The following is a 21,256-nucleotide window of genomic DNA, read 5'->3' on the forward strand; positions in this document are numbered from 1 at the left end:
GAATGTGTTTTCAATCAAGGAATAAATTAATGTAAAGAAGTGGAAGCCAATGAATAAACGGGTGGACTATTTTATTTATTTATTTCTTTTAATCCCATTTATATCCCGCCCTTCTCCGAAGACTCAGGGCGGCTTACAATTTAAGCAGAAACCAATGTGCTTAGCAATAGCCTTCATTCTATGTATATGCCTATATATGACTATATGACTATAAATGCTTCAAAGGAATAAATGAGTTAAGGTAAGGGTAGAGTGTCAATGCTTTAAATAAACAAGTCTGGCCTTCGCTTGTTTATTTTGACATGTAAGATGTCGTGGGGACGGAGGCCACTAAAAATGATAAAAACAGAAGAGGTTAAAGGACAACAACAGGTACTGCACAGGCTGTAGTGGTGCAATTAAAATTAAATTGTGTACAAAATAAACACAGGGCGACTTGAAACCACCATCTGGTTGGCCACTGTGGGAATTTTTGGTCCGTGGTCTAATCCAGCTCCCCTGTGGTTACATTCTTCTCTTGTCTACTGGGGACGAACAGTTTACCCACAGAAGACATGATCTGAATGCAAACCAGCAGGACAAAATAAAGACTGGATAATCTTCCGGAGCAAGGGGACCCCTTGAACAGGACTTTAGCCCAGATATTCAGACTCAAATATTGCAGAATGAGCTGGATCAACTTTTCCAAACGCACAATAACACTTCTCCTTACTTGGAAAAACCATTGCACCCCAAAACTAGAAACATCGGATGGCGATTTAGGTAACTGAATTGTAAAGTGGTTAAAGAACAAAAGGGGGACATAGCTGTGTTTTCAAACTCCATCCGTTCCAGAGAAAAGAGACACACTAATTTAAAAGGAAGACAACGGGTGGACCTTTTTACAAAGCTCGTATTAGCGTTAGGACTTTTGATAGCTCATTTTTTTCCTGTGGATGGACAACCTGATTGAAACTTTCAAAGTTTTAAAAACTTTTTTTTTAAGGGCCGAACAGCAAGAGGCGATTAATAAAGGGTCCACTGATTCTGTGGTTCTCGCAGCCCCCACCCCCTCTAATGTTCAGAAATGACAGGTGTAAGCTTTGTATCACGAGGGAGGAATGCACCCTTTTGTCCAGCCTGGTGCTTTTATGCTCGTGAATCACATTTCCCTCCACCTCCCGGGGAATTTATAAATAGGCCGGCCAGCTGCCATGAACTCAGCCAGCCGGCTGTAAACATTATCCAGGAAGGCCGAGGAAACAAATGGAATTTCAAAAGCCTCTTGGACCCTGTCAGCCGATGCCAGTGGCATGTGTGGGGGAAAATAAAGAGTTCCTCTTCTAGTTTATGCTAACAGAACGTGTTGGCCAGAAAAAAAAAAGGTGCCTCCAGGACTGATTGTTCCAGTAAAGGCAGGAATAGCAAATTCAATTGTTTGCATTTTTGTCGAGGCACACAAGGGGCACCAGCCAGTGAGCGAAGGGAGAGATTTAGCTCGGGAAAAACTGGCGAAATAAACTCGGCAATAATTTATTTTTTTTATTTTTATTTTAATCCCATTTATATCCCGCCCTTCTCCGAAGACTCAGGGCGGCTTACAATCTAAGCACAAATCAAATGTGCTTAGCAATAATAAATGGGACGTGTACAAAAACGTGGGTTTGTTTTTCCTGCTCCGTTGGCATTTTGCAGCATCGCTTGTAGATTATAGTATCACCGTTGCAATGGAGTTAACCCCCAAAGGTATGTTCAAGAGCGCTTCTGCATATTAATAGAGAGTCTGGCGAAAATTGGACAAGCCGATTTCTAGCCTCAACCAGACCTGCGGATGTTACAATACAGGTAGTCCTCGATTTACAACGGTTCACTTAAAAGACTGTGCAAAGTTACAACGGCACTGGAAAAAAGCGGCTGGTGACCGTTTTTCACACCGATGACCGTTGCGGCTATCCCCGTGATCGCATGATCAAAATTCAGACGCTTGGCAACTGACTCATATTTATGACGGTCGCAGTGTCCCAGGGGTCACATGATCCCCTTCTGACAAGGAAAGCCAAAGGAGAAGCCAGATTCACTTAACCATGTTAGTAACAACTGCAGTGATCCGCTTAACAAGGGTGGCAAGAGAGGTTGTAAAACGGGGGGGGGGGGAGGTCACTCGTAGCAACTGTCTCGCTTAGCAACAGAAACTTTGGGCTCAACCACGCTTGTAAGTTGAGGACTCCCCGTATAGCTGGGAACGAAATGCAGCTGTTTTCTTCAACATTTGGTCAAGTTTGTGCCATTTTATGAAGCAGGTCTTGGCTGAAGCGTCTGCTGAATTTTGCAGGCAGATTAACCCCTGACCGGCCGCACCGACAGGTTCGCAGCCATGAAAAACACTCTGAAATGCCACTTGTCTTCCTCCATCTCTTAATGAAGCTGCTTCCTTGACAACCGCATCAGGGAAAAGACCACAAAAAAGGGGGGGACACACACCAGTCCCCTGGAGATAAGGACCATAGTAGAATCGTAACCTCCAGGAAAGGAATCCTTTAGGCGGTAGGCAGCAGGGCTAAAGTTGCTGCATTGGTCTTGTAAGTTAAAACAAGAGATAAGGGCAAGATGGAAACCCAGTTAGGGCCGGATTTGCTTTGTCTTGGATAATGGCTGATAGGGGCTCCCGCACAACACGGCTGCTTTGTTAAGAGAAGAGCGCGGTGAGAATTTGCAGCTGCAGCCGCTCTTTTGAGACACTTCGGGGGCCCTTCAGTTCAAGGCCAGGCTCTGATCCTCATCAAGGGGGGGAGTGGGGGTGTGTGTGGGGATGAAAGCAGTTGCTTAGACCACTGGCAAGGGGATTTCAAGGCTGAGCATTCTGCAGCACCGGCAGGTTGTGGGATGAAATGGGAGAATGCTACTGCCAAAAGGGAGGCATCGAAGATTTTCAGTCTGAAGGCAAGCGACAAAAAGACACAGGCAGCCTTCTGCTGACTCCTGGTCTCTCATGTTTGGCATCCTCTGAAACCCGGTCAACGTCCGTGCATTGATCAGAATAGCAGCATTTGTCTAGTGGCCAACACTAATCCCACCAAGTGACTACCAATGCACCAATTCAGATGTTATAAACTCATTTTTGTTTCTTGTCGGGGCCCATAAACCTAATACGCGGGGTTTCTCTCCGTCCATAGCATTATGGCCAAACAAGATTAATTGATCCTATTGTTCTAATAAGGTTTTCAGCGCATGGTTTGTCTGTACTCTCAATTTTGGCTTGCTAAGGGAAAAAACAAGGGATCCCAGTTTAAACCTTACACAAGCCAAGGACAGGGGTCTTTCTGATTTGTTTAATCACTTCAATTAAAAGGAAGAGTCACATGGGTGCAGTATTGATTTTTGCCAGGTACAGTATAAAATATATTAAGATAGTTTAGCTGAGAGACCCTGAAAGAGATGTATAGAGATGGAATCAAGCCATGTGGCATGGTAACACCATCTCCAGATATTGCAGGCGGAAACTAGCGGAAGACTGAAAAAAAGGTTATTTGTACACTGCTGGGTTAGGACGCTGAGCTTGTCGATCAGGTCGGCAGTTTGGCGGGTCGAATCCCGAGTGCCGCGTAGCAGAGTGAGCGCCTGTTACTCGTCCCAGCTTCTGCCAACCTAGCAGTTCGAAAGCACGTTAAAAATGCAAGTAGAAAAATAGGGACCACAACGGTGGGAAGGTAACAGCGTTCCGTGCGCCTTTGGCGTCTAGTCATGCCGGCCACATGACCACGGAGACGTCCTCGGACAAGCGCTGGCTCTTCGGCTTTGAAACGGAGCATCGCACCCTAGATTTGGAAACGACTAGCACACATGTGCAGGGGAACCTTTACCTTTACCTTTATTGGATACTAGCAACAAACAGATTGAGCAGTTTTGACTATACAGATTCTTCACTTTTTCCCTTTCCGTCTGAAAACTGTAAAGTTTTTTCTCATAATCAACTCATTTTGCTCCCTTGAGATCTTCCAATTATAGAATGTCCTGGAAAGAAAATCTAGCATGGTTTTGTCCAGTTGAGGTTTTCAAAGGTTTATTAAAAATGAAACTTGGGTTACAAAGTCAGTTAGATTCACTGACTCGCCTGCATTTTTTTGCCTTTTTTCTCTCCTTTATATGGAATGGAGCTGCAAGGGGACAACATTCAGAAGGAATCGAATTGTTTGACTATTCCATTTGAAAAGAGAAAGACGTGCAAAATCCTTGATCTGCAGACAGAAACATGATAGAAACAAGAACGAGGCAAAAGAATGAACGCGTGTCTCCGAAGACTCACCAGAACGGTGCATCCCGAGATAAATCAAGAATTAGTTGCTACCAAATGCAATAAGGACAATGGCTGCTGTGCTTATATTCTCTGACCTTGACAACTTCAAGACCTGTTATGTTAAAGAAAGGGGAGGGGAAATGAAGTCCACCATGTAAAAAAAAAAGTTTTTTTTTCCTTCCTTCTTCTGCGGTATCTGCTGTCCTGCTCAACAGAATCCTCACTGCCCTGGGATGCCATTGAGCAGAGGGGCCTTGGCGTTCTCTAGCAGTCAAGATGGAAGGAAAGGACAGGAGAAGCAGCAGCAAGACAGGATGGGGCTGAAGCCTTTGCCTTCTTCACTCCAAGGCAGCGAGTTCCTCTAAGAGCTCTTCTTTCTCCCTCTGCAGTTCGTGCATCCGTTGCTTGTTCTGCTCCAAACGGTCCTCCAGCCACTGCAGCAAGGGACCGCTGATGGCCGACATCTGGCTGCAGAGGTTCTTCGTGAAGACTGGCAAGGAAAGAAGGTGTGTGTGGGGGAGCAGCTTTGAACATGTAGGAGTGTCAAAAGATAGGCCTGTGGAACTTTCAGCCCCATTCAATATGGACCATGCCACCTCTTGGTATTAAATACTGTTAGCTCCTCCTCACTAGTTACACCGTAAACAGCTGACAGATGTTTAAGGACCTGGAAGCCCAATTGCTTCTCTTTGAGTCTTGAGAAGCAGCACAACCCTCCCCCCCCCCCAAAAAAAACCTCTGGGCAGGTGGAAAACCATACCTGAGCCATTGTGAATCTTGGTTATGGAATCCAGATGGGTGAGGCTAAACAAGGGAAGAGAAAAGATACAACTGCATGACTGAAACACTGACAGCAATCCTCAAAAATCACAGCTATGTTTTCAGCCTAATTAGAAGGGACTTGTAAGGGAGAAGGAGGGAAAGGGAAAGGAAGAGAGAGAGAGAGAGAGAGAGAGAGAGAGAGAGAGAGAGAGAGAGAGAGAGAGAGAGAGAGAGAGAGAGAGAGAGAGAGAGAGAGAGAGAGAGAGAGAGAGAGAGAGAGAGAAGAGACAGATAAAATGAGTCTAAAGTCTTCCTACCTTCTGGCCTAGTTCAGGGGTAGGCAACCTCAGCTCTTTTTATGACTCGTGGACTTCAACTCCCAGAGTTCCTGAGCCAGCCACGCTGAGGGGAAAGGGAGAGGTTTCCAAGCTGAGCCGTGCTGGCTCAGGAATTCTGGGAGCTGAAGTCCACGGGTCATAAAAGAGCCAAGGTTTCCCACCCCTGGTGTAGACTATCCACCCTGCCCAGGTGATTTAAAAAGGAAAGGGGAAAACGAAGCTGTCCCAAAGGTGCTTTTTCAAGATGCAAATGGACCCTATCTATCTATCTATCTATCTATCTATCTATCTATCTATCTATCTATCTATCATCTATCTATCTATCTATCTATCTATCTATCTATCTATCTATCTATCTATCTATCTATGACGTTTTGCTTCTCATTCAAGAAGCTTCTTCTTCAGTTCTGAAGACAAGAACTGAAGCAGCTTTTCGGATGAGAAGTGAAACGTCTTCCAAGGGAAAACCAAGAAAGCCCAGTGTGCCTCTTGAAAAAAGCACCTTTTGGGGACAACCACAACCTGGGTGACTGAGAACCGCCCTACACAAACAAGGAAGCTGGATTTCACCTCACCTGTGGATTTTCCTATACGCATCCTGCTCCTCCTGACACAAGATTTTTGGCAGTTCCACAGCCGATTCAAGGCAAACCTTCCCAATGGTATTGTGAGGGACGACGTGGATAGGGATTTCAATCCTTTCGTACCTAAGAGAGGAAAATGTGTACGCATCACACAAACACAATTCAGTGTGTGTGTGTGTGGGGGGGGCAATACTATATGCTTTCTAAAGGCCATTTGGGTAACTGTCTTTTCCTATTTGCTGGTCCTGGGCAAGAGCTTGGTAGAGGAGACTCAGATGGAAGAAGGTGTCCTACTTCTGCATACGCACTGCCTATGCCAGGGGTAGGCAACCTCTGTGCTGGCTCAGGAATTCTGGGAGTTGAAGTCCACGAGTCATAAAAGAGTCGAGGCTGCCTACCCCTGGCCTATGCGAATGTAGAGGCCTGTCTGCTTTGTTATAGACGAGATTTTCTTTTCGACGCTCAACAACTGTCAGAAACCATGTTTTGTTAACCGTTGTTAGCGGGAACGTGAGTACATAGCACGTTCGTGATTATCCCACTGAGGGCTGCACCTTGTTGAAATGAGGGAGCCAAAAAGCTGGGCCCTCCTTCAGCTCAGCTAATAGAATAATATTCTGCTCCTTATTAAGCTAATGCGTCTCTTCCATGGTTTGTATAAACAGGAACTGTTTCTGACTTTGCATTTTTCTCCTTTTCTCCTCCCATCGGTGTTGTATTTGGTCTTTTACAGCCAGAGTGCAAATCTTAAAGTCTCTGACCCACAATGTCCTTCTTTCATCCCAGCTTTCCGTTCTCCTGGTGTCCACTTAGGGCTACATTTCTCCTCTGTCCTCTGCGTTTCTTTTGTTGTTTTCCCCTCTCTCTTTCTTTTCCCCTCCCTCAACCCTCTGCCAGAGACTTCCTCTTCACCAAACAATTCAAAGAAAAAAGAAAAAAGGTGCACCAATGTGCCCTGTTTCTATCCTCCCTTCAAGGCAATATATAGTTCTATAGAAAGGGAGGCATCTTAAACAGTTATCAAAGTCAGTAAAAGATACTTATTCCATGTGTCTGTGTATGTGTGCACAATAGATCATCTTACTGCAACTGTTTTACAACTCTGCTTCATAATATAAAATGTGGGGCAAAACAGCTGTCACAGAGACAGATAGAATACAGAATAGAATAGAACAGAACACGGTATATGGTATATGGTATATGGTATATGGTATAGTATAGAGTAGAGTAGAGTAGAGTAGAGTAGAGTAGAGTAGAGTAGAACACGGTATATGGTATATGGAATAGAATAGAACAGAACACGGTATACGGTATACGGAATAAAATAGAATAGAATAGAGTAGAGTAGAGTAGAGTAGAGTAGAGTAGAGTAGAGTAGAATAGAATAGAATAACAGAAACAGGGAATAGAGTAGAGTAGAGTAGAGTGGAATAGGAATAGAATAGAACAGAACAGAACAGAACAGAATAGAATAACAGAAACAGGAAATAGAATAGAATAGAATAGAATAGAATAGAATAGAATAACAGAAACAGGAAATAGAGTAGAGTAGAGTGGAATAGGAATAGAATAGAACAGAACAGAACAGAACAGAATAGAACAGAACAGAGTAGAATAGAATATAGAATATAGAATATAGAATTAGGAATAGAATAGAATAGAATAGAATAGAATAGAATAGAATAGAATAGAATAGAATAGAATAGAATAGAATAGAATAGATAGAATAACAGAAACAGGAAATAAAATAGAATAGAATAGAGTAGAGTAGAGTAGAGTAGAATAGAACAGAACAAAACAGAATAGAATAGAACAAAACAGAATAGAATAGAACAAAACAGAATAGAATAAGAATAGAATAGAATAGAATAGAATAGAACAGAACAGAACAGAATAGAATAGAATAAAATTAGGAGAAATGAAGAATAGAGTAGAGTAGAGTAGAGTAGAGTAGAGTAGAGTAGAGTAGAGTAGAGTAGAGTAGAGTAGAGTAGAGTAGAGTAGAGTAGAATAGAGAAATGAAGATTAGGACAGAACTGAACAGAATAGAATTCTTTATTGGCCAAGTGTGATCGTACACACAAGGAATTGAATAAAGGTGATCAGTAACTGGCAAAGTAGAACATTGTAAAGAACATCTTTTAGGTAAAGCGTATGAGATTTCTTTTCTTTTCACATAGTTTACTATAGAGACAACACAATTACATACACTGGAGAGAATGACTAAAACTGAAATTGGAAGAAAAGTGTGAGAGAAGTTTTAAGTTTGCTGAACTGACATTCAGCAAAATCCTTACTCAGAGCTCTTCTGGGCTTGAATGGACTGGAAACAGGTATACAAGACCCGGCCGGTCTGTGTCAAATGAAAGATAATAATAGTTGATGGTGTGAAGTTATGTTAGTGAGTCTCTCCACACACACACACACACACACACATTCTCGCCCCCCCCCCCATACAAACAGTGTAGATGCTTGCTTCAAATCCACCCAATCCAGTTTCCCACTACTGACAAAAATTATTTTCTGGGAGTACGAGGAGGAAAAATTGTTGAGGGACACGTTATTATCAAATAAAAGTTTAGTGTCATAATACTCAATCTGCACTCTGATCAGATATTCATCTCGCTGCTTTCTAGCCAGAATGAAACCAGATAGTTGAGATGTGACCACATATTCCACACTCTGTTTAGTTTGAACCAAAGGTCTCCTGTCATTTGTTTCTTTCCTAATGTTCAGTTGTATCTGCTAGAAACAGATTAAATTCACGGACAAACTTTCATCAGCGTTCACCAATTTCATCCATGGGCACAGTGAAGCTCAGAGACATTAATTTCAACCTTCAACGAAGTATTCAAGAGATTCACCTGAGGAAACATTATCTTATCTCAAGGCATCTTTATAGTGTCTTCCATGATTTATCAATCATTTTTGAAATCCACAGCTAAATTACACAAGCAATTTTGTTTTTTTCTAGGAACCCTGGATATCTAGACATATGCTTTGAGGTGGGAAAAAAAGCCAGACAGTTGAACAGATTGTTGCAAAGTTACCATCCTGTTTAGCTGAGCTCATGTACTTTTTAAACTTTATAATTTTGTACTGAGTCACTGACCCACCCAATTTACATATCAGGATGGCAACATCATGCATGGAAAGAAAAATAAATATCCAGAGGATCTACTTTTTAACCCAATTTTAAAAGCAATCCTCTCGCAAATCATGCTGAAATAAAAAGTACAGGAGTGTCATTACATTTTAACAGCTTCTGGCTAGGCTGACTAGAAACAGAGCAAAACACTTATTCCAGAATGAGGTCAGATAACAAAATACCTGTCCCATCAGAGGACCACATGCCATTTATTTGTGTTCTATTTACCTTTGTATTTTTATCTTCAATGAAACAAGAGAAGATGAGCCCCACAAAACCTTGGTCCATCATCTGATACATTGCTTGTGTGCGCACATCTGTAGAAAATCAACAACAAAGGTATGAGATTTCAAACATCTCTCCTGCACAGAAATGGCAGTCAGGGGACTATCAGCACCCAGATGATCGAGTCAAAGAAATGTTCCTTTTTTCCAGAAACAGCAGAAAGCTTCAGGAAAGACGCTATTCAAATAGAGGACTTTTGAAAGTCAAAATCAAGGGGAGCATTAAAAGCTACTAGTGAAAGCAAGAGGACTGTACCGACAGAGTCCTAGAAATCAGTTGCTTGTCTGCTTGCAATCCTAGCCTCAATTATCTTGAAAAACACTTGATTCCAAGTGCATTTAAAGCAGTTATATTCCTCACTTCCCAAAAGACAATACAATCAATTCTAGATAAGGGTTCCATAAAGTAAACTTTCCAAATAGGTGAAAATACACTACTATTTTGCTACACGTGAGAATCAGTGCTGGATCAACACATGCATATTACCGTAGAAGAGTTACACACAGTTTAGCTTCGCTGAAATATTTCTGTACTTCAGTCTTCTCAAATCAGGTTGGACAGAGAGCCACAGCTTAGCAGAAGGTCAAACATTCAGTCCCAACTGCCAGCATTTTTTTCTGCCAGCCAAGTACAGCTAATTTAATTAGAGCTAATTATCAAGTACAGCATAAAGAACAGCTTAAGTGACTCCTTTCAAATCTTATCCAAATCAGCAAAGGCTCTCACTAGAACATTTTACTCATTCAAATAGTCTTGGGAAAGAGGGGGAAAGAACATAATTTCAAGCGTCCGATCTTACCCTTCTGAAAAATGGTTACCTACTCAGTTTGAGAACCTTAGTCCTACAGGACAGAGTGTCTTACCTACATGTGATGGCCACACTGTTATGTGAGGATGAGAGTGGTACCAGCCTACAACTCTCATGGGCCGTCCTGTTAATTCAGCCAATCTGTGTGTTAGTTAAGGGTTTTCAAAAAAACTACCAGAAAAAAATATGTACGACAGTAAGCCTATTTTTTTATACTGCGGTTCAACAGCTCCAAATCACATTTCTTTGCAGCCTCATCAAAACAGTAATTTAATAAATCCCTGCAATAAAGCTTTTCTCACATTTAAACAAGCAAGGAAAGTCATTAGGAACAAATACTGATAATAATCAAAGTAAACACACTTCAGTGTAAACTCCTCTTGCAGTACAGAAAAGGAAATTAATTAAAGCTACCTATCTGGAAGTCTCTTTTCTAGATTGCAAATATATATATATCTGCTTTGAAACAACCATTAATCTATAAATTTGGTAAAAAGATATCTCTGCTTCTGTTGAAGCAGCTGAGAGCTGCTCAGGAGAAATCTCCACGCGATCTTTTCTTTTATCTGACCTACGCAGAATGATCACAGAGTGAATGTGGACAATTCGGCTTGTATCAACCTGAGGATAACAAAGAAGGAAAAATAAATCATGGACAGGCAATACAACACAAGATACATTTCACCGTTGCTATCTGCATGATACACTAAGCCTCTGCATCAAGTTACTGTAAAGAGATCCCTATAAGCTATCACCTTATCTGCCTCCATCTCACCTCTCTGTGACTTTTTAAAAATGCTGACATGTCCCTGCAGTTATGCATTGCACAAGCTTAGAGCAGCTACTCTGTTCAGTTTGTGGGTACATGCAGTCAATTTACAAGTTTGTTTAGTCACCGTTCAAAGTTACAATGGCACTGAAAAGAGTGACTTATGACCATTTCTCTCCCCCCCCCTTACAATCATTGCAGCATCCCCATGGCCATGTGATGAAATTCAGGAGCTTGGCAACCGACTCACATTTATGACTGTTGCAGTGTCTCAGGATCGTGTGTGATCCCCTTTTGCAACCTTCTGACAAGCAAAGCGAATGGGGAAGCCAGATTCACTGAACACCTGTGTCACTAATTTAACAACTGCAGCGATTCACTTAACAAGTGTGGCAGGAAAGGTCGTAAAATGGGACACAATTCACTTAACAAATGTTTGACTAAGCAACAGAAATTTTGGGCTCGACTGTGGACGGAATAATTGCAGTGCATATAATTGCACTGGCAACACATGGAAACTGTTGTCCTAGGCACCACTCTCCTTTTTTCGCAAAAGTAATGGTGCAGATAGACAGTTTAGAGTATGATTAGAGACCAGTCATATAATCTGGCCTTCCCTATACAATATAGCCAGAAAGGGATGCTGTGGTGCCTAGCCTTGGGAGACTGGAAGTAAAGGTTGTTATGGGGAGTATAGGAGAAGTGCATAAAAATGTATGTGTGTGTGTGTGTGTGTGTGTGTGTGTGTATACACAGGGCTTTTTTTCTCATAGAACGCTCAGAAAGGAGTTCCGGCACCTTTTTTGGATGAAACCTTGTAGGGTAGGCAAGGATGTGAGTTCCAGCACTTTTTTTTTTTTACAAAAAAAGCACTGTGTGTGTGTATTTATATATATGTATATATGTATATGTATATATGTATGTATACGTGCATGTGTGTGTACATATACATATGTATGTGTGTGTGCGTGTATGTGTATATAAGTCGACGTTATATAAACGTATAACATTATTTTAATACTTAAAATACCTAGTAGATTACACATTCGATATTATTTAATAAATACCCTATAATTAAACATGATTATGATTTTAAAATGCCCTGTAAACCGCCCTGAGTCCTTCGGGAAAGGGCGGTATATAAATCTAATAAAATAAATAAAATAAATAAAATAAATTAAAGGCGGGATAAAACACAATAATCAAAGCACTAAAGAGCAAGCAACTCCAGAAACGTCGGCTTCCCTCTCGGCGCCAGATCCGGGCCAAGGCCGGCTTCGCCCCCGCCCCGCGCGGCCCCGGCCGGGCGAGCCCGTCGCCCGTCCTCTTCTGCGCCTCTGCTTGCCTCCCGGCTCCCGTGGCGGCGCGGGAAGAACCGCCTCCCCCTCCGCTCGGGCTGCCCGACCCCGCGGCCGTACCTCCCCGATGCAGAGCCCCATGACTTCCTCCTTCTCGGTGCTCAGCGCGTGGTTCAAGCAGACCAGGAAGGCGTCCGCCTCCAAGTGCGCCGCCTGCACCGCCATCCCGGCCGGCTTCGCTCCTCCTCCGACTGCGACCGTCAAGGCGGGAGGAGAGGCGGGCCAGCGGCGGAGCCGTTCATCGGCCTGGCCCGGCGCGCTGCGCTCGAGTGCGGCAGCCCTTCCGCCTAGGCCCGCGTTGCCCGGACAACGCCGACTTCCGGTCCGTCCCGGCGGAAGCGCCCGGCCGAGCCTCGGCTGAAGCGCTCGTGGGTTCCGCCGGCGCCGCTGCACCACCAGGTCGGTTCCGGCCGGGGGGCGGGGGAGTCGGGCAGCCCGAGCTGTGTGCGTCCGGCCGTGGGGCGAGGGAGACGCGGCCGCCCCACCTGCTTTGCTCACCCTTCAGCCGGGAAGGGGTTGTGTTGGGTGTGTTTGTGTGTGTGCGTGTGGCTGGCGAAGGGTCGGTCTGTGCCCGGGAAGGCAGGCAGGCAGTTGGTTCAGCCTCTGGGTGGGAAAGAGGGCTGGGCTGTGCGTGGCTGTGGCGACGCCCCCGGGCTGGTCTTGGGGGGGGGGCAGCGGAGAGGACGAAGCCCCCCGGGTCGAGGGAAGCTCTCCCAGGCTACGGTGGCAGGCGGCAGTTCAACAGGCAGGGCGCCTTCTCTGATAGGGAAGGTCGAACCTGTTGAGTTTCTGCCTGATGGGGGCTTCAGTGTGTATATGTGTGTGTGTGCACATATACATACATACATACATACATACATACATACATACACACACACACCTTGGGGGTGTGTCTGATTTTACTCTGGGGCAAGGAGCCAGGACCTGCAGAAAGAGGCGAGGGTGACCTAAGTCAGGGAACCCCCCCCCCCTATGGCTGGTTTCACATGACACACTGGCTCCCAACTAGTGGACATACCTGCTTTCCAGGTTTGCAGTATGTTCAGCTTGAAACTAATGCAAGTATCTGGGTTTGGTCAGAATGCTAAGTCACACACACACACACACACGAAAGAAATCCAACTACGGTCAAACACTAACTAGCAAGTGGGGTGGGGGGTGGTGGTATACAGTTGCTGGGCCTTGAACTAGCTGGATGTCAGTGTGTGAATGTGACACACTGCAGTCCCTAGATTGCTGCTGGACCAGCTAAGTCTGCCTTCCCCTTGTCTCTCTTTATTGGAATGTGATAAACTGGAAACCATCCCCAGCGGGTATAGCATCATCTTCGGGAGGGGGGGATACGTTGATGGGAAAGATTTTGGCTGCAAGGCTTCTATTAAAATTGTGGGAAAGTGTGGGTCCTTCTTCCTCTAGGCTTCCAAAATCCAAATGGAATTGCAATTGCGGGTTGCCTCCGTAGGTCATTATGCAGAAAGTGAGCTCTTGTCTTGTCCCAGACTCAAGGAAATCAGGACAAGGAATAGGAATTCTGGAATACTGCACAAATGGATACCAATTTTGCAGAACTGCAAAAAACAGGAAAGAGGGCTACAAAGAAAAATAACCCACCATTGCTTAGAATTGACTTTATAAAATGTAATAGCATATAGGAGCTACAGTCTCCACCTTTTGGTGCAGTTTGGAGTTGTTGACTTCTTCCGCTGTGTTCCATCTCTGTCTTGTTCTTTTCCTTGTAATGATATCTTCTATTGGTAATTTCCGTTGCTCTTTTTTTCAAATTCTCACTGATGACAAGAAAAAGTAGTAAGCAGTCTCAGATAAATGTTTAGCAGACTGCAGGAATCTTGGCATGCTATAGCTGAATTTCAGTACAACTACTTGGAAACAGACAAATCATGGTCACAAGAGGCTTGCAAAGCCTGCATGTTGCAGCCATGATTCATGGCTTAATAATGCTGGTTATGACAGATCTATCTTTTGACTCAGTTCTGCTATCCTCTGTACGCTGAGCCGTCTGTCTTGTGTTCCATAACAAGTCAAATTCAGCAGTTCAGAAGAAAACGGGGGGGGGGGGAGGGAAGTGTGGGAATGAGCTGCTGTCTCCAGATCTGGAGGTGGTATTACAAAAAAGTTCATCACCAGATTGTGCAGCACAGCTACCCCTCTGGTTATATTTTCTTACTGCTGTGCACAAACCGGGAGTCTAACAGACTTCAGCATTAGTCTTCAATGTTCTTTTTTTTTTAAGCAAATGGCCGACGTCAGAATTAATTGTACGAATGGAATGTGAGGGGGCTGTTGCAGCGATGCAAGCATAATGCTCTGATTCTTACCGGGTGGACAGGAGACTTTTTTTGAAAGGGCCCAAAGGTGCAGTTTGGGAAAGTTTTATTTCTTCAAACAAAACGTAGGCAAAATTCTCCTCTCTGAGTCACTCTCAAATATAGCTCCATGGTGAGAGTTAGGACACCGAGTGCTGCCAGAATAGAACCATGAGCATTTTTTATTTTATTGGCCTTTTGAATGTTGACTCTGCAGCCCCAACATTGCTGCACCGGTGTGTGTGTGTGTGTATACGCATGTGTGAGAGAAGGGGAGGGGTGTCTTATATGGAGTACATGTTTCTTGGGGGAAATTCCACACAATAGTGTGGATTTTGCCCTTAATTGTGTAATTTGAGCAGCTTTTGTTACATTCGGCATATTTAGTCATTTGAGCCCAAGAGGTTGTGGAGGAATTTTTAAGCTCATAGGAACAGCTTGTACTTTGTTAGGCCTTCTCGGCATTTCTTTGCAGGGATTAAATGCAAAATGGTCTTTCAAAAGTTTGCCACCGAAGTGGATAACCACACAGCTTTCTTTTCTGTTGCTACCCAAGGAGTTTTGATGTGTGTTTCTTCTTCCTGGCAGCTTAGAACACCCTTATTTTTCAGCCACTCAGTGCAACACTAGTTTGCTAGATTAAAAAAAATAATACTAGAAATATGTATTCCTTTCCCAACATTTTCACCCCTTTGCTTATACTACTGAATTTTTGTTTCCTGCTTTGTCCTGCATATGAAAGCAAAATGCTAAAAAGAATTTCACTTAAAAGTACGTTATGCTTGTTTTGCGTCTTGTGGTTTTCGTTGTTGTTGGGGTTTTTTTTGCCAAAAAGAAGAGCTAAATTCGTTTGTCCTTATACTGTAAGATCTATGGGACACCAATGCAACTAATGCAATGGGGATACTAAATAATTTTCATGTTGCTGTGCTTTGCCAACTCTTTAGCAATTCAGTTTGACCCCAAAGAGGCAAAATAATGTGTCTTTTGAGAGAGATTTTGTCCTTCCTGCTATTTCATATGTCTACTTTACTCAGCAGGGATGTGGTGGCTCAGTGGGTTAGGACGCTGAGCTTGTCGATCAGAAGGTCGGCAGTTTGCCGGGTCGAATCCCAAGTGTCGCGTAACAGCGAGTGCCTGTTACTCGTCCCAGCTTCTGCCAACCTAGCAGTTCGAAAGCACGTAAAAATGCAAGTAGAAAAATAGGGACCACTCCGGTGGGAAGGTAACAGCGTTCCGTGCGCCTTTGGCGTCCAGTCATGCCGGCCACATGACCATGGAGACGTCCTCGGACAAGTGTTGGCTCTTCGGCTTTGAAACGGAGATGAGCACCGGCCCCTAGAGTCGGAAACGACTAGCACGCACGTGTGGGGGAACCTTTACCTTTTACCTTTACCTTACTTTACTCAGCACTTAAAAGCATTTCAAGTAACAGCAGCAGGGAACATAATGCCCCCCCAAATCACCAGTGGTACCCTATTCTTGATTTCAGATTTTTGTAGATTTATTTTGTTTTCTCCTCCCAAAATGGTCTAACATGGTTGTGGCGAGATCAGCTGAAAGAAAGAGAGAAAAAGAACGGGAAGGCAAACTGGGATAATATCAACGAGGAGATAAAGTACGAAGCGCCCACGAGGCCACAGCCAGATTGCAGACTCACTTGGATTAGTGTTTTTCACCCTCAGCAACTTTTAAGATGGGTGGACTTCAATTCCCAGCTGGCTGGAGAATTCTGGGATTTGAAGTCCACGCCTCCTAAAGCTGCCGTGGTTGAGAAAGACTGGCTTGGTCCTAACTGTTGGATCAAAGCTACTGGTAGATCATGCCATGACCGACCGCACTTTTCTTCTTGAAAGACCTTTCCACTTTTATCTCTCCAAAGGGACAGTGACATTTCTTAAACTCTTCCCCCCGCCCCCGCCCCCCCTTTTTTTTAACATGGTCTTCACGGTGCTAGGACACTGCATGCAACCTGGCCCTCCCTTCCTCCCGGCGCCGCTTCTTTGCAAGACTAACAATTGCGTATCTTTGCTCAGAGGTAAAGGTGGACGTGTAGACATGGGAACCCAGGGCGGGCCTTCCTAGCCAATATCAGGGCATGGAGGAATGTGAGGGAGGTGGCGACGCCCAGGTCCCACCTGTCCGCCTCTGGGTGCGACGGATGGGTGTCTACTGCGATGAGAACCAAGCAACATGGCTGGTGGCGCCAGAAGAGGTAAGCGCCCTTTTTTTTTTTCTTCTCTCTCTCTCCTGGCTTCCCGGCCCAGGTTGGTTAGACTGATTTTGGCTTGAGCTTTGTCGTGACTGCGTTTTGTGCTTCTCCTTCCTTTAGGAAGGAGGGACGCTGAAAGCCCGGGTCAGAAGAATCCCAGTCCCCCTGGGTGAAGCCGTCCGCCCCAGCCGCCTTCCTGCTTCTCAGCTGCCCCACATGTGGCAGCTCTCGGAGGGGCTGCAGTACCGGGATAGTAACTCTCGCATCTGGGGCATCGAACACCACCTAATAGTAGGTTGCCTTCAGCAAACTAACTAAGCCTCGCCCAGGGGAGAATTGGTGGAACTCTAGTTCCCCCTGATCGTCCCTTGGCTGGGCTACAATAGACGCCTCTTTGGGTCCTTGCAGATCATGGGAGTGGAAGAGCTGCTGTTGAAACTCCTGACGAGCAATTAATCTGGTGAGCTTCTCCCTCTTCTGGTCTTCTCCCCCCCCCCCAAACCTCCCTTGCGTTCGTATTCTTTAGTTTCCGCGTTCTTTTACTCACGGTGGTTTCTTTCGTGCCTTTTTTTTTGTCTTTCAGGAGCTGCAACTGTAGGATGGTGTCCTGTTTGTTTTTTATGTGTTAACTCCTAGCACTCGGAACATGCCGCTGCCCCTGAGGCAGACCATGGCGTGCAACTCTCTTAACCACCCAGAGCAGCATCACTCAAAAGCTTAGGACAGGCAGTCGAGAGAAGAGTCTCATGGGCCACTTGAAAGCGAAGGGGCAGTTTTAGGTAGGCAGACTGGGCCTGCCCCTCCCCTGCTGGAAAGCCGGTCAGAATACCACGGTTAAGAGCGGAGTAACAAGCAATGGCAATGGTCTCGGCCCTCCTGCTTGCAAAGCTTCCAGAAGCCTGGTGGTGGTGGTGGGGGGGGCAAGGGGAAGGTCAAAATGGATGGCTGGGCCCCATGGACCCTGGGCTTGATCCAGTAAAGCAGGTCTTAGCTTCTTCTTTGAATGAACCGCCTTGAAAAATACGCTGTTCTTTTACCGACCAAGGATGTTGTGTGTTTGGTTTTTCATCTTATTAATTTCTGGCAGCATCACCAGGGGTTACACTGTTCCCGACATGTTTTTACGAGACCAGTGACTCAGAGGGGAGAATTTAGTTTTCAAAATGTCTTCCTCCCTTCCCTTCCCTTCCCTTCCCTTCCCTTCCCTTCCCTTTCCTTCCTTCCTTCCTTCCTTCCTTCCTTCCTTCCTTCCTTCCTTCCTTCCTTCCTTCCTTCCTTCCTTCCTTCCTTCCTTCCTCTCATGAACAAGGAACTATCATTCAAGTTCCACTCAGGCGGCATCATTTCTTCAACGCATGCAATCTTTTAGTTTTCATCCTTTGAGCGCATGTTATCCAACAAGTTTGTTTAATGGTGTTTGTAATAAGGGAAGGCTGTCTGTGGTGCCAATGTGCCTTTCCAAAGCGTCGTTCCAAAATTTAGAAACGGAACTTGCAGCTTAGCGGTTGATAAATCCCAGGATCTATTCAGGAGAGATCATCTTTCTCTGGCTGGGTTTATTTATCACACTAAGCTAACAAAGTCCGATTACGACTTAATCTATGATACGAAGCTATTTACTGTGATGGTGATTTTTTGGTTTTCTTGCATGAATCCATCAGATCTTATTTTGGCAAGCTGGGTTTAAGCGCATTGTAATTCTCTTAGAACTGCCTCCGTTCTATGTTGTCTCTGGCTTGGCAAGCTTTGGGGAAGGCAGAACTCACCTGGACTCTGCCAGCTCTCTCTCTGTGACACGTGGGAGATTGGCAGGTAACCCTTTTCAGGAGCAAGAAAATGGACTTAAAGAGGGTTAAGAAACCCCTTGCCTGGCTGGGTCCTCTATTACCAAATTACAGATGGGTGATGGGTGGGAGGAGAAATGAAGTTGTTTTTTTTTTTTTAGATAGGGCCTTAGGAACGTTGACCCTCCAGTTTGCCAGGATAAATATTTTCCTTTCTGAATTTTGCACTAGTTCCCTGATCATGGCTGCAAAAGACCCCTGTAAGAAACATGCCTGTGAAATCCAGAAATGTTTGCAAGGTAAGTGGCTTCTCTTGATTTTGTAGTATTTGAATTATTGTTAAGTAAAATAGATTCCGTTTCCATGCCCTTCAAAGCATTTTTAGAAAATATAGTTTCAACGAAATCAAAATAATAATAAAAGGGGGGGGGACAGAAAAGCCTAATTTTAAACTTCATACTTACTAGCAGAAATGATTTAAATTGCACCCCTATCCATAGACTGCATATGACTTCCCAGCAGCCCGTGTGCATTTTTTATTGCTTTGCTGAGGGGGTGATGGTGAAAGCAATTGCTTCTGGAGTAAACAAGGTTTCCTTCCAAATTTAGCTATTCACGTTTACCCTAAATTGTGCAGAGGAAATAGTTTTTGCCATGTTTTTTCTACTTTGTACTCTTTCCTTTACAACCCGCTGCGTTTTAATAACGTTGAAGCTCTTCAGAACAACAAAATGCTACAGATGTCAGATCTGGTTTATATTTGTGTGAGTTTCTGGTGCTCCGAGAGCAATTCTTGAGCGCCAGCTTAAATTGTAGCCTTTAATTAAAGCCTTCATCCCAGATATGGACCGAAAATCGTAGAAGCTAGAAGGGGCCTTGGAGGTCTTGTAGTCCAACCTCCTGCCCGACATGTAACACCAAGTATTGATATCGCTAAAATTTGAAGAAACCCAAGTTTCCTGATCTCATTTCCATTAAACGTGCATGCATTAATGTTAAACGTAGTTACTGTCGTCATGAACTGGGTTTTGTTTCCTTGCCTTGTTGAAAAATTGCAAATTTGATGACATCTGCTGGAGATCTGAACGACTGTTGGAAATTGCGTGGAGTGTGTTCATTTTGTGGTCCTAGGGCAGTGATGGCGAACCTTTTAGAAGCCGAGTGCCCAAACTGCAACCCAAAAGACACTTATGTATCGTCGGGTGCCGGGTGGGTGTGGCCCTTTGGGTGGGCGTGGGCCATTGGGTGGGCATGGCTGTGGTGGTAACGGCAGACTGGGTGGGACTAAAAAGTTCAATCAATCAATTCCAACTTTGCGAGATTCTTTTTTTTTTAAATTGATTGATTGAACCTTTTTTTTCTTCTTGCACACGGTGGCGGAAAGTTTTTATAAAACCCAGCTGAAGGCCTAGGACTGGAGCGATGGCGCGTGTGCCCACAGAGAGGGCTCTGCGTGCCACCTTTGGCACCGGTGCCATAGGTTCGCCACCACTGTCCTAGGGGATTCTGCCTGCCCACCTTCCACTCCTGCAGACCATTCACCATTAGGTCTTTCTTTCCTTCCAGCAAACAAATACTTGGAGTCTAGATGCGAAGCTGTCTTCCAGGAGATGAGACGGTGTTGTGCCCAGTATCCCAAGGGCATATCCCTCTCTTGTTCAGGCTTTAAGGGGGAGGAAAGAGAGAGGGAGAAGCAGGTACCGGATCCCAACCAATCTCACAGTCTGCAGTCCTGAGGAAGCCCCTTGTCTGGGAGGGCTGAGTAGCCTTACCTGCCGTTCTTCGTAGCTACCGCGCTATACCTCAATTTATTCTCTTGCATGGGACAGCTGCTCCCACAACGCAAGCCAGCTCCTCTTCCAGACGCCCACGGAAACCCAAGACGACGACAAGCCCGTCTGCCGAAGAGTAGAGCTCCTAGCACTTTGGTTGTCCAAACGATGTTACTGCTGTAGCCTTATTGTAAAGTAGATTTGGAGTAGAACACCTTGATTTGTGAATAGTCCCGTGTCGTTTTGTTCTCTTGTCCAGAAGAGCAATATTCCACTGGAAGGTGAAATCCAGCCGTTTTGCTGGGCGTCAAATTTCAGGCCATCTTTTTGTTACGTGTGGTAGGTTAAGTGGGTCCTTCGTCGAAACGCAAAGACTTTACGCTCATGCAAGTCGGTCGTTTCTCGCTTTATTCAAAAGTTGCCCTTTCCCGCTAAACAGGAACAGGTTGGCAACTACTAAAGCCCGTAAAGCCAGCTTTTTAGCTTGTCAGTAGGTCACCGGAAGGTGCCAGTTTTCTCACTGGGAAAAGATAAAACCACCTAGTTCTCTGGACTTTGATTCAGTAGCGGTCAAATCCAATTGCACAATATTGATTTATGTAATGCTGTGGTAGAAGCAGCTGATTTCAGGGATAGTTACGTTGTGTGCTGTGTGACCTCCTTCCCCTATTTGTAAAGCAATAGGCACTTTGTGGAAAGCCAGAGTTGCAAGTGTTATTTTTAAAATTCAACATTTTGCTATTTATGCAGATGAAATCCCATTTCTACGAATGGAATAAGGATGTTTAAGGGTAGCACCCCTTTCCTCTTCACACACACCCTAACCCACCCCCCCAATT

General features: G+C 44.7%; 3 protein-coding genes across 4 annotated transcripts; 2 read left to right on the forward strand and 1 right to left on the reverse strand.

Annotated features, from left to right (window-relative positions):
• Positions 1–3,829: 3,829 nt before the first annotated feature.
• On the reverse strand, positions 3,830–12,647 carry BRCC3 (BRCA1/BRCA2-containing complex subunit 3). Its single transcript, XM_083371827.1, has 8 exons — positions 12,386–12,647; positions 10,699–10,819; positions 10,254–10,340; positions 9,334–9,422; positions 8,255–8,310; positions 5,949–6,080; positions 5,034–5,077; positions 3,830–4,763 (listed from the first exon to the last, which is right to left on the reverse strand). Exons 1-8 carry the CDS (start codon positions 12,488–12,490, stop codon positions 4,612–4,614), a joined length of 786 nt encoding a protein of 261 aa, XP_083227953.1. The 5' UTR covers positions 12,491–12,647; the 3' UTR covers positions 3,830–4,611.
• Positions 12,648–12,761: 114 nt separating this feature from the next.
• Positions 12,762–18,943, forward strand: MTCP1 (mature T cell proliferation 1). 2 transcript variants are annotated; one of them, XM_083371833.1, is made up of 6 exons: positions 12,762–12,850; positions 16,686–16,864; positions 16,982–17,152; positions 17,270–17,321; positions 17,445–17,463; positions 18,877–18,943. In XM_083371833.1, the coding sequence occupies exons 2-4, from the start codon at positions 16,748–16,750 to the stop codon at positions 17,315–17,317; spliced, it is 336 nt and encodes a 111-aa protein (XP_083227959.1). In that variant the 5' UTR covers positions 12,762–12,850; positions 16,686–16,747; the 3' UTR covers positions 17,318–17,321; positions 17,445–17,463; positions 18,877–18,943. The 2 variants fall into 2 exon arrangements, with proteins under 2 accessions (XP_083227959.1, XP_083227958.1); XM_083371832.1 differs by lacking the exon at positions 12,762–12,850 and having other exon boundaries at positions 16,050–16,864; positions 18,877–18,942.
• On the forward strand, positions 18,141–20,645 carry CMC4 (C-X9-C motif containing 4). The gene is made up of 2 exons (XM_083371834.1): positions 18,141–18,944; positions 20,212–20,645. The coding sequence occupies exons 1-2, from the start codon at positions 18,698–18,700 to the stop codon at positions 20,379–20,381; spliced, it is 417 nt and encodes a 138-aa protein (XP_083227960.1). The 5' UTR covers positions 18,141–18,697; the 3' UTR covers positions 20,382–20,645.
• The last annotated feature ends 611 nt before the right edge of the window (positions 20,646–21,256 follow it).

This window comes from Vipera ursinii, assembly GCF_947247035.1.
Source record: "Vipera ursinii genome assembly, chromosome: 12".
Lineage (NCBI taxonomy): Eukaryota > Metazoa > Chordata > Lepidosauria > Squamata > Viperidae > Vipera > Vipera ursinii.

Excerpts from the sequence above, each read along its gene's own strand:
- MTCP1 (XM_083371833.1), top strand. The coding sequence starts at position 16,748 with ATGGAGGAATGTGAGGGAGGTGGCGACGCCCAGGTCCCACCTGTCCGC. Across the intron at positions 16,865-16,981 it reads GGCTGGTGGCGCCAGAAGAG|GAAGGAGGGACGCTGAAAGC; the intron begins GTAAGCGCCCTT and ends TCCTTCCTTTAG. Across the intron at positions 17,153-17,269 it reads GCATCGAACACCACCTAATA|ATCATGGGAGTGGAAGAGCT; the intron begins GTAGGTTGCCTT and ends GGGTCCTTGCAG.
- CMC4 (XM_083371834.1), top strand. The coding sequence starts at position 18,698 with ATGGACTTAAAGAGGGTTAAGAAACCCCTTGCCTGGCTGGGTCCTCTA. Across the intron at positions 18,945-20,211 it reads AATCCAGAAATGTTTGCAAG|CAAACAAATACTTGGAGTCT; the intron begins GTAAGTGGCTTC and ends CTTTCCTTCCAG.
- BRCC3 (XM_083371827.1), bottom strand. The coding sequence starts at position 12,490 with ATGGCGGTGCAGGCGGCGCACTTGGAGGCGGACGCCTTCCTGGTCTGC. Across the intron at positions 10,341-10,698 it reads TGCTTCAACAGAAGCAGAGA|GATTGGCTGAATTAACAGGA; the intron begins TATCTTTTTACC and ends AACTAACACACA. Across the intron at positions 9,423-10,253 it reads AGTGTGGCCATCACATGTAG|ATGTGCGCACACAAGCAATG; the intron begins GTAAGACACTCT and ends GATTTTCTACAG.